General features: G+C 38.4%; 1 protein-coding gene across 1 annotated transcript; it reads right to left on the bottom strand.

The window, feature by feature from the left end:
* Positions 1-366: 366 nt before the first annotated feature.
* LOC131280853 (S-phase kinase-associated protein 1) lies at positions 367-1,208 on the bottom strand. Its single transcript, XM_058309505.2, has one exon. The coding sequence runs from the start codon at positions 1,112-1,114 to the stop codon at positions 623-625; it is 492 nt and encodes a 163-aa protein (XP_058165488.1). The 5' UTR covers positions 1,115-1,208; the 3' UTR covers positions 367-622.
* Between the last annotated feature and the right edge of the window lie 11,234 nt (positions 1,209-12,442).

Below are 12,442 nucleotides of genomic sequence, written 5' to 3'. Positions count from 1 at the left end.
CTGTGGGCATCACCTGAGCGTGCTGCAACGACCTAACGTGGCACCTGGCTCAGGACTGGGTTCCGGTGTTCCTTTCTTTATTCCTGGTAATATTCCAGGAAGGAGTTTTTGTCTGACTGTACTATAGAAGCACTGCAGTTTTCTTAAGAGTAGTGTTTGCACAGTTTTTCTAACCTTTTACTTTTTTTATTTTTTTTTTTTTTTTTTTTTTTTTTTTTTTTTTTTTTTTTTTTTCTATTTCAGAAAACTTTTTCCAAGTTGTTTTTATTTACAATGCCAACTTTTAAAAGGTCACTAAACTGAAGTTAACTGAAGTAAACTAGGCAGAAACTGCTTTACATAGAGAGGGAAAGCCCAAAATCCAACTTTCTATAGAGATCCCACAGTTCAGTTTTATTCAGAGCAAAGAAAAAAGAAACTTTTGATCATACTGGAAGAAACTCGGCCATAGGTTTGGAATCTGTACTCAAACTACACATGCAATGAGGACAATATTCTGCTAATACAATTGATTTGCTGCTGCATTTGTCTACTGTTTGTCTAATATTAACAGTTATAAACAGAGCAGTGCAACTAGTATTTGGAACAATCCTTACAGTGTTACAGTGTCAGGCACAATGCTTCACTTCTCTTCACACCACTGGTTCTCTTTGCGTACCTGGGCTTCCTCCTCTTCGGTGAAGTCATTTTTGATATTGAAGGTCTTACGAATCTCCTCAGGAGTTTTCCCCTTGATCATATTGGCAACAGTCTTGCATGTAACATCAAGCAAACCCTTGATGTCTAAGTAGTTTGCAGCCAGAATAAGTTCAAAAAGTGTTCCCTGGTCAACTTTCAGAAATTCTTGGTCCCAAACAGGGATATCATCTGTTCGCTTTTCTTTGTTCTCATCATCCTCAGGAGGAGGAGGGTCATCTTTGTGGTGGGTGCACCACTGAATGACCTTTTTTAATATTGCTGCATTAACATTTGGTAGAGGAACTGGATCATCATCTCCTTCATCATCCATTCCCAAATCTTCCAACATGGTCTTTATAGTCACAGATTGTTTGGCAATTTCCACATCAACTTCAAATATTTCTCCATCAGAACTCTGCAACTTAATTGAAGGCATGGTGTTTGGTCTCAAAGAGACGGGTAGACTCGAGGCTGACGAAAGCCGGGCAGCGTCAGCAGGAAAACCAGGAAAAGGCGTAGAACAGGGCCTCCACTCCTTTTACTTTTTTTAAAAAAATTAATACTTTGTTTTTTCAGAGCAGTTAAAACTGCTTACAGAAAAATTAAGCAGAAAGTCAAGTTCCCAGATATGCCTCCCGGCTGCAGTTTTTCCTGTTATTAACATTTTGAGTGGTTGTAGCACATTTGTTATGATTGATGAACCAATACTGATACGTTGTTATTAACTACCTTCCATAGTTGACGTTAGGGTTCACTCTTTGTGTTATACAGGTCTAGGGGTTTTGACAAATGCCCAATGGTAGGGATCACCCACAGTATCATCCAGAATAATTTCACTGCGGTAAAAATACCCTGTGCTCCTCTACCTATTCCTCCCTCTCCATCTTCCCCTGCTGAACCCCTGGTACCAGCTGATCTATTTACTATCAGTTTTTGCCTTTTCCAGAATATCATGTAATTGGAATCATACAGTATTGTAGCCTTTTCACTGTGGCTTCTTTCACTTAGCAATATTTATTTGGGATTCCTCCATGTCTTTTCATGGCTTGATAGCAATTTTCTTTTTATACCCATGTGGTAGGCGGACGCCCTATCTATTGGGCCAAGTCTGCTTCCCTGAGTTTCTTTTATACAGCAGAGTTGGGACTTGCTTTTTTATTCAGCTGACAAACTGTGCCTTTTAATTGGAGTGATAGATCATTTATTTTATTTTATTTTTTTGTTCTTTCTTTGATTTTGTATTTTTTTCCTTTTTTTAATTGTATTTTTTGGAAGATACATAGATCACAAAAAATGTTACAGTAAAAAATGTAAGAGGTTCCCATATACTCTGCCCCGCCCCCCCATCAACAACCTCTTTCATCATTGGGGCACATTCATTGCATTTGGTCAGTACATTTTGGAGCACTGCTGCACAGCATGGATTATAGTTTACATTGTAGTTTACACTCTCCCCCAGTCCATTCAGTGGGTTATGGCAGGATATATAATGTCTAGCATCTGTACCTGCAATATCATTTAGGACAACTCCAAGTCCTGAAAATGCCCCCACATCTTATCTCTTCTTTCCTCTCCACTGCCCTCAGCAACTACCGTAGCCACTGTCTCCACATCTATGATACAAAATTTTGAAATGAGTTTTAAAAAGTCCTTTATATTTACCATTCTGGTGTTTTCATTTATTTGCGAGGATTCAAATTTCTACCTGGTATCATCTTCCTTCTAGCTGAAGACCATTTTTTAACATTTCCTGTAATGCCTATCAGGTGATGAGTTGCGCAGCTTTTTTTTTTTTAATCTGAATAAGTCTTTATTTTTGAGGGACATCCTTGAGAGTTGTTTATGATGACAGGGTAAATCTGTTCCCAGTGTTTCCAAAGTGGACGGAAGACGCTCCTGGTCTGCCTTTAGGCCTGGCTGTCCCCTGGCTCCCACTGTGCTGTGTACCCCTGTCACGCCGGCAGCCTCCAGGCCCTGCCTTCTTCCACCTTCGACTTGGGGCACCCATTGGTTTCCTTCTGCCCTGCCCCAAAACTGGTAAACCCCTGTTTTCTTCTAGAGGAGACTAAATCACCAATACCTTTATGAAACCTGACCTGACTGCTCCCGGAACCCCATGTTAGCCACTCTGATATGTAGAAGCTGCTATTATAAAATTTACTTCATTGTGGCCCAAGGTGTTTATTTCACAGGTCTGTCTCCACCATTCGATGAGTTCTTTAAGAGCACGTTCTCTGTCCTATAAACCTTTGTATCTGGTACATTTTAGAGGCCCAAAATTGTTAAATGAATGGGTGACCACACTCCATGTTTAATGGGATGTCAGGAAGAACCACGTGCTTATTACTTTGCGTAATTTTACATCTGGCAAAGATATTTTGGTCTATGACTGGCCCCACTCGGGAGGAAAATTACACAAGAGCAGAGCCTTATTTTTTTTTTAATTATTTTTTTATTAGAGCAGTTGTAGGTTTATAGAAAAATAATTCAGAAAGTACAGCGTTCCATATAACCCTCTCAGACATTCAGTTTTCTCTATTATTATTTTGCATTAGTATGATACTTTGTTACAATGGATGAAACAATATAATTATGCTATTAAACTTTAGGCCACTAGTTTACGTTTTAGCTCATTCTTTGTATTGTACAGTTCTATGGGGTATTTTGTGTGTGTGCGGTAACTAATATACAACTTAAAATGTCCCTTTTTATCCCTTTTCAAATATACAGTTCAGTCGTATTAATTACATTCACAAAGCTGGGCCTGCAACGCCATCATTCATTGCCAAAATGTTTCCATCACCGAAACAGAAGCTCAGTACCAATTACACATGAACTCCCCGTTCCTCTCCCTGCCCCAGTTCCTGGTAATCTGTATTCTACTTTCTGACTTTGCATATTCTGTTTGTTTCATATAAGGGAGATAGGACAGAATTTGTGCTTTTGTGTGTGGCTTATTTCACTCAATATGATGTCTTCAGGTCTCTTCCAGGTTGCAGCATACATCTGAACCCCATTCCTTTTTGTGGCTGAATAATATTCCATTGAATATATATGCCACATTTTGTTTATCCATTCACCTACTGATAGACACCTGGGTTTTGTATACCTTTTGGCAATTTTGAATAATGTTGCTATGAGCATCAGTGTGCAAATATTTGTTCAAGTCTCACTTTCAATTTCTTTGGTATATGCCGAGAAATGGGATTGCCGGGTCATATGATAATTCTAAACTTAAGTTTCTGAGGAATTGCCCAACTCTTTCCCACAGCAGTTGCACTTTTTTTACATTCCCCCCTACAACATATGATATTCCTACTTCTCCACATCCTTTCCAACACTTACTTTGTTTTTATAAATAGTCCCCATTCTAGTGGGTGTGAAATGATAATCTCATTGTGGTTTTTATTTGCATTTCTCTAATGGCTAATGACATTGAGCATCTTTTCATGTGTTTTCTGGCTATTTGTATATCTTTTTTTGGGGAAATATCTATTCAAGTCTTTTCTTTCTCATTTTAAAAATTGGGTTGTATGTCTTTTTGTTGTTGTGGTTAATTCTCATTTATCTGTTTTTTCTTTGTTGCTCATGCTTTTGGTGTAGAGTCTAAAAAACCACGGCTGAACACAAGGTCCTAAAAATGTTTACCTGTATTTTCCTATAGGAGTTTTAGAGTCCTGGGTCTTGAATTTAGGTCTTTGATCCATTTTGAGTTAATTTTGTAACTGGTGTGAAGGAGGGGTCCTCCTTCCTTCTTTTGCATATCACTATCCAGTTTTCCTAGCACCATTTGTTGAAAAGACTATTATTTTTCTATATCTGCACTCTCAGTTTGATTCCAATGGTCTGTATATCTGTTCTTGTGCCAGTACCATGCTGCTTATCACTGTTGATTTGTAATAAGTTTTAAAATGGGAAAATATGAGTCCTCCAACTTTGTTCTTATTTTCAAGATGGTTTTGATTATGTGGGGCCACTTACCCTTCCATATGTATTTGATGATTAGTTTTCTATTTCTGTGAAGACTGTTGGAATTTTAATTGGGATCGTGTTGAGTCTGTGTATTGCTTTGGGAAGAATTGACATCTTAACAATATTTACTCTTCCAATCCATCAACATGGAATGCCCTTCCATTTATTTATGTATTCTTTAATTTCTCACAGCAATGCTTTTGTAGATTTCCATGTACAAGTCCTTTACATACTTGGTTAAATATACTCCTAGGTATTTGATTCTTTTGGTTGCTAGAGTAAATGGAATGTTTTTTTCTTGATATTATCTTTGGATTGTTCATTACTAAAGAAACCACTGATTTCTGTGTGTTGATCTTGTACACCACTACTTTTATGAATATGTTTTTTAGCTCTATAGCTTCGTTGTGGGTTTTTCAGGATTCTCTGTGTATAGGATCATGTCATTTCAAATAGTGACAGTTTTACTTCTTCCTATTCTTTTTTTTTTTTTTTTTTGCCTAATTGCTCTGGCTAGAAATTCCAGCACAAAGTTGAATAACGGTGATAGTGGGCTTCCTTGTCTTGGATCTGATGTTGGGGGAAAACTTTCTTTTGTCATTGAGTATGATTTTAGCTGTGAGTTTTTTGTATATGCATTTTGTATATGCATATGAGTTTTTTGTATATGCATATTAAGAATGTTTCCTTCTATTCCTAGCTTTCTGAGTGTTTCCTTTGTTTTGTTAATATGGTGTATTAAGGTTGTTATGTTGAACCACCTTTGCATAACTGGGATATATCCCACTTGATCATGGTGTATGATTTTTAAATGTGCTGCTGGATTCAGTTTGCTAGTATTTTGTCGAGGATTTTTGCATATATATTCATGAGGAATATTGGTCTGGTATTTTCTTGTAATATCTTTATGTGGCTTTGCTATCAGGGTGATGCTGGCCTCGATTTTTTGGAAGAGTTTAAGCAGAATTGGTGTTAGTTCTTCTTTGAGTGTTTGATAGAATTCTCCTGTGAAGCTGCCTGCTCCTGGGTTTTCCTTTGTTGGGACGTTGTTGATGACTGATTCAGTATCTTGTTGATGGTCTGTTGAGATCTTCTTTCTTCTTGAATCAGAGTAGGTAGTTTGTATTTTTCTAGGAATTTGTCCATTTCATCTAGATTTTCCAATTTGTTGGCATACAATTGTTCTATATTATAATCCTTTTTATTAATCTTTCCTTTCAGTTCTGATTTTAGTTATTTGCATCTTTTTTCCTTGTCAGTCTAAACACCAATTTCATTGATATTTTCAAACAACCAACTTTTGATTTTGTTTTTTTGTCTTTATTTTTTTAATGTTACATTAAAAAAATATGAGGTCCCCATATACCCCCCACCCCTTTACCCACTCCTCCCCCCATAACAACAACCTCCTCCATCATCATGAGACATTCATTGCTTTTGGTGAATACATCTCTGAGCACCGCTGCACCTCATGGTCAATGGTCCACACCATAGCCCACACTCTCCCACAGTCCACCCAGTGGGCCATGGCAGGACATACAATGTCCGGTAACTGTCCCCACAGCACCACCCAGGACAACTCCAACCCCTGAAAATGCCCCCACATCTCATCTCTTCCTCCCACTCTCTACCCCCAGCAGCCACCATGGCCACTTTCTCCACACCAATGCCACATTTTCTTCCATTACTAATCATAAGAGTTCATGAATAGAATGATTTTGTTGATTCTATTTTTATTCTCATTTATCTCCATTCTAATTTTTGTTATTTCTTCCTTCTGCTTGCTCTGCATTTAGTTTGTGCTTCTTTTTCTAGATATTCCAGGTGTGAGGTTAGGTGTGTGATTTGAGCCCTTTCTTCTTTGGTAATGTAAACATTTAGAACTATAAATTTTCCTCTGAACACTGCTTTGTCTCATACGTTTTGATAGGTTGTATTTTCATTTGTCTTAAGATATTTCCTGATATTCCTTATGATTTGATTGTTTTAGAGTGTGTTCTTTAATTCCCATATATTTGTAAATGTTCCAGTTCTCCGTTATTAATTTCTAGCTTCATTCCATTGTGGTTGTTGTGACTATAGTGTAATTTCAATCTTTTAAAAATTTCTGCAACTTATTTTGTGACATAATATCTGGCCTATCTTGAAGAATGACCCATGCACACTTGAGAACAATGTGTATTCTGCAGTTTTTATGTACAGTGCTCTGCATGTATCTGTTAGGTCTACCTCATTTATAGCGGGGGTTCTTAACCTTTTTTGTTCCACAGATCCCTTTGCCAGGCAGGTGAAAACCATGGACCGCTTCTTAGAATGTAGCAGCATGTAGTTTTATGACACTTAACATCGGCATATCTTTAAATTAAATTTTAGTATTATTCAAAATTACGTTTTACGACTTCCCCATAACTTCAATATCTGATGACCTAATATGGTTCAACATCTGTTCAAATGGTTAAGTTTTGGCAAACATTTAGAAATTTGAGTTTTCCCACAGTATCATAAAACCGTCTCCACCATCCCTATTTCTGCACTCAGAACACGCTACATCAAAATAAAGATCATACTAAGTCCACACTATTCTGTGTATTAATAAATCTGTCACACCCACACCAACATGTCCCCACAAGAATAATATTTTTTTGAAGTTTCAGTTTAAGCTCTGAAATCTTTCCACAGACTACCAGGTCCATGGACCCCTGGTTAAGGACCCCAGATTTATAATATTCCTGAAGTTCTCCATTTCCTTACTGATCTGCCTATATGTTCTATCCATTAATGAAAATGGTATGTTGATGTCCCCAGCTGTTATTAAAGAGGTTTCTATGTCACCCAGTTTGCCAATGTTTGCCTTGTTTATTTTGGGGCACCATGGTTAGGTGCATAAATGTTTTTGTTTATTACTTCTTGGTGGATTGACCATTTCATTAACATATAGTTTACTTCTTTGTCCCTTGAAACAGTTTTTGACTTGAAGTTGGTTTTGTCTGATATGAGAATAACTACTCATACTCTCTTTTTCTTTAAAGTTATTTATTTACTTTTTATTTTTTTATTTTATTTTGCCCCCATCCCTCCATTGTCTGCTCTCTCTGTCCATTTGCTGTGTGTTCTTCTGTGTCTGCTTATATTCTCGTTAGGTGGCTCTGAGAACTGATCCTGGGACCTTCCGGAGTGGGAGAGAGGTCATCATTCTCTTTCACCACCTCAGCTCAGTTTCTTATTCTCTCCCCTCTGTGTCTCTTTTTGTTGTGTGTTCTTGCTGCACCAGCTCTCTGCCTGGGCCAGCTCACCACAGGGCCACTGTGACTTTACCAGGAGGCTTTGGGCATTGAACCCTGGACCTCCTATATGGTAGAAGGGAGCCCAGTTGCTTGAGCCACATCTGCCTCCTTCAAGCTCTCTTCTGGTGACTATTGAATGGAATATTTATTTTTTACATCCTTTCACTTTCAACCTATTTGTGCCTTCTTGTCTAAGGTAAGTGTCTTGTAAACAACATGTAGTTGGATTGTAATTAAAAAAAAATCCATTCTGCCAATCTGTGTCTTTTGATCGGTAGCTTAATCCATTCACAAATTCATTATAATTACTGATAAGGCAGGGCTCACTTCAGCTATTTTTACATTTGTTTCTTATACATCACTCTCTTTTTTTTTGTCTATCTTTTCCATTATTTGAAGCTTTCTTTTGTGTATAGGTGGTCATTTGTGATATAAGTGATCGATCCCTTTCTCATTTGTTTCTGTATTTATTTTAAGTACTTTCTTTGTGGTTATTCTGGTGTTTGTATTCAACAACCCAAGTCCAGAACCTACTAATTTGAAAAGATACTAACTAAACTTCAATAGCATACAGTCCTGCTCCTATATCCTTCCAATTTCCCTCTTTATATATATATGTGTGTGTGTGTATGTGTATATATATATTTTAAGAATTTAAAAAATTTTAATACAGTTCAAATCAGCACATCTGGTTCATTTCAGCTCCTTTACTGCCAAACCTGGGGGCAGGGACTGCTTCAGTTTCTCTGCCTTCTCTTTGTCTGTGATGACCAAAGTATAAAGATATCTGCTGCAGTGAACTTCAAATTTCACATTATCCTTATTTTTCTTGATCTTGACAGATTTGGCATCCTTTCACCTGGCTGTGAGCAGGAAGTCCCTGATTTCCTCAGTTTTTTTTTTAGACTTATTTTTATTTCTCTCCCATCCCCCCTGCCATTGTCTGCTCTCTGTGATCATTTGCTGTGTGTTCTTCTGTGTCCGCTTCTATTCTTGTCAGCGGCACTGGGAAACTGCATCTCTTTTTTGTTGCGTCATCTTGCTGCATCAGCTCTCTATATGTGAAGCACCACTCCTGGGCAGGCTGCACTTTCTTTCGCGCTGGGCAGCTCTCCTTATGGCGTGCACTCCTTGTGCGTGGGGCTCCCCTCTGCAGGGAACACACCTGCATGGCATGGCACTCCTTGTGCACATCAGCACTGCGCATGGGCCAGCTCACCACACAGGTCAGGAGGCCCTGGGTTTGAACCCTGGACCTCCCATGTGGTAGGTGGATACCCTATCCATTGAGCCAAGTCTGCTTCCTATTTCCTCAATTTTATGAGGCATGGTAATGAGGCACGCTGGGAGGTGGGTGCAGACCAGCACAGCTAACGGTGAGAAACAAGGGCAGAAAAGAACGAGATTTCTGTTTCCAGGCAGTTAAGCCCTCCCACAGAAGAACCTGGGTATGGTGTCTGCAATATATTGTTTTTTTAAATCACACATTATATTTTGCACATCCATAACATAGAAATATAATTATTTGTTATTCAATTGTATTCTGAAACTATTGGGTTTTGTATTCATGCAGGTAATTACCTTTACTCAAAATCTTTACTTCTTCATATTGCTCCAAATTACTATCGCCTATCTTTTTCTTTCAACTTGAAGAATTCCTTTTAGCCTTTCTTGTGAGGCAGGTCTCTTTGTGATGATCTCTCAGTTTTTGTTTATCCGTGAATGTCTTAAACTCCCTCATTTTTGAAGGACGGTTTTGCTGGATAAAGATTTTTTGGCAGGTAGTTTTCTTCTTTCAGTAACTTAAATGTGTCATACAACTGCCTTCTTGCCTTCATGGTTTCTGATGAGAAATTGGCACTTAGTCTTATTGATGTTCCCTTGCATGTGCCAAATCACTTTTCTTTTGCTGCTTTTGGAATTCTCTTTATCTTTAGCATTTGACATTTTGATTAGTTTGTGTTTTGGAATAGGTCTATTAAGGTTTATCCTGTTGGGAGTATGCTGTGCGTCTGGATGTGTATATTTAAGTCTTTCAGAAAATTTGGAACACTTTTGATCATTATTTCTTCAAAAATTCTTTCTGTCCCCTTTTCCCTCTCCCCTCCTTCTGGGACTCCCATAAAGTGTATGTCGGTACACTTCATGCCATCCCACAGGTCCCTTAGGCTCTGATAAATTTTTTTCATTCTTTTCTCTGTCGGCTTTTCTGACTATGATTTAGATTGTCCAGTCTTCTAGTTTGCTGATTCTTTCTTCTGCCTGTTGAAATCTGCTGTTGAACACTACGAGTGTATTTTTAATCTCAAATATTGCATTTTTCATCCCCATAAATTTTTTAAACATTATAATTTTTTTGTTTACACATCATTTTCTTTATATTCTTTAGTTCTATATCCAAACTTGGTTTATTTCTTCTATTCATATTTTCCTTTAGCTCCTTGAATTGATATAGGAGATTTGACTGGATATCTGTGGTGAGTTGCTCCACTCTTTCCTTTAAAGTTTTTCTTTATTCCTTTGAGCCATCTCTTCCTATTTCTTGGTATGGCTTGTAACCTTTAGTTGATGCCTGGGCATTGTTTGCTTTGATGTCCTAACTTTCTTGACAATTTCCCCCTCCTGGCTGTGGTTTTTGGTGTAGATTGACTGTGTGTAAGATTCTCCTTCAACATTTGACCCAGTTTTGACTGAATCTTTAAAGCAGCCCTTGTTTAACAGTTCAGATTCTCTCAGGTCCTTCTGCACCTGCCTCCTGCCCTGGGCATGTGCAGTAACTGTTAGGATTACCCTGGTATGTAGGACTGTTTCCCCTTGAGAGGATTTCCTTTCCCATGTGCTCCTTGGGGGTCGCGGGCTATTTTCTTTGTTTTTGTACAGGTTGTCCTCCTCGGCAGTTCTGATTTGTTCTACTCCTCAACTGTGCTCTGGGCTGCCTTTTTACTCCAGCTTTCAGTCCTAGGTCCACCTTGCCTTACAGTGGCTCAATTTCCCCTTTTCCATGTGGCTCTTCTGCCTCTGGAAACTTCCCCATTAGGGGATCCTGATCCACAGAATCAGATGGGATCAGTGTTCAAAAACACCTGCTTTTTTTCATTTAGGTGCACCAGTGACTGGGGACCAGGCAGGGAGTGTGCACAGCTGGCTAGTAGTTCTGCTGCAGGTTGCTCTGATTTCCAGAAAACTGCTTTGTATACTCATGCATGCTGGCTTCTAGGGCCCCACCTTGGGACTAAGTGGGCTTGGGTCCCTGTACCTGAATGAGCATGTGACTCAAAACCACTACCATGGGTGGCAAGATGTGCCTGGAGTGAAGCACTCCTGCTGTGTGTCTTTTAAAAGGCGTGGGACTGAATGTGGGTGAGGGAGCCAGAGTGGCAGGTCCAAAACTCTACTCTTGTTTTATTTGTTCTGTTTTTCCCTTTGACCAGTGTTTGTGGAGTCTTTCTCTGGTCTCTGTCTTCGTCCAGAAATACAAGCAATTTGCATCTGCCCTTTTATTTAGCTGTCTCTATGGCAAAACTTTCCGGGGGATATATTACATCACCATCTGGACAATGCCACTTCTCCAGGCCTTATCTTTCGACATTACTCCTGGATAAAGTTTTCAGGAATCAGCTGATGGAGGGATAATTAAAAACTGCAGAATATTGTCCGATATGGTGTTATTTACTGCATTGAAAACATAAGGGCATAACAGATCCAAGGAGTGACTGATTGCTTTTGGCACAATTTGCCCCGAGTGATAACCAAATTTAGGACTTAAATAGGGTTTCTAAGTAAGACTTTTTCAGTGGATCCATAAAAAGCTGTAGTAATCTAGGAAAGGACATGTACACTGCTCTAGCACTTTTACTTCTATTTTAATAAGAATTATCCTGAAATAAACATGTAAAAATTATGATCTACTAAAATAGATGACCAGATGGGAGGCAAGAAGGTCTTTGGGGAAAATAAATACACTTTTTTTGGGTTGGGGATGTTTCCTTAAAAACCGTCAAGCAAAGAGGCAACAAATGAACCCTGCCTCCCTCCCTTCCTAGTATGCACCTAATCTACCCCATTCAAAGGATACTGTTATTTGCTCAAAAATTTTTTTTTTAAATTTCCTCTTTTGGGATTATCTGCAGAATGAAAGATTTTTTTTTTTACTACCATGTAATTGCACTGCTTTTGACTAAAACAGTTAAAACAAATGTTTTATTTATAATAATCAGCTCTGAATGACTTTTGGTGGTTCTTTTCAAAATTTATATATGTTCAACATTTATATACGGTGAGATTTCTCAACACCAAGTATATTCAATTGTAGGATCTGAATGAAAGTTTACATGCTGTGGAACATGGTAGCAAAGAAACCATCAGTTTAACAGAAAGCAAAGGGAAAGAGAATGACTTATTAAGCATGCACCAGTGCTAAGTGCACATCTGAGGCAGAGCTGAAACCGTATGTGCAAATAATGCCTGAAGCTGAGGAACAAAGAAGCAGGTTTGTATATAAATATGCA

This window comes from Dasypus novemcinctus, chromosome 13 (assembly GCF_030445035.2).
Source record: "Dasypus novemcinctus isolate mDasNov1 chromosome 13, mDasNov1.1.hap2, whole genome shotgun sequence".
NCBI classification, from domain to species: Eukaryota; Metazoa; Chordata; class Mammalia; order Cingulata; family Dasypodidae; genus Dasypus; species Dasypus novemcinctus.
The sequence above is the reverse complement of the archived record's forward strand: the minus strand, read 5'-3'. Positions and strand labels throughout refer to the sequence as shown.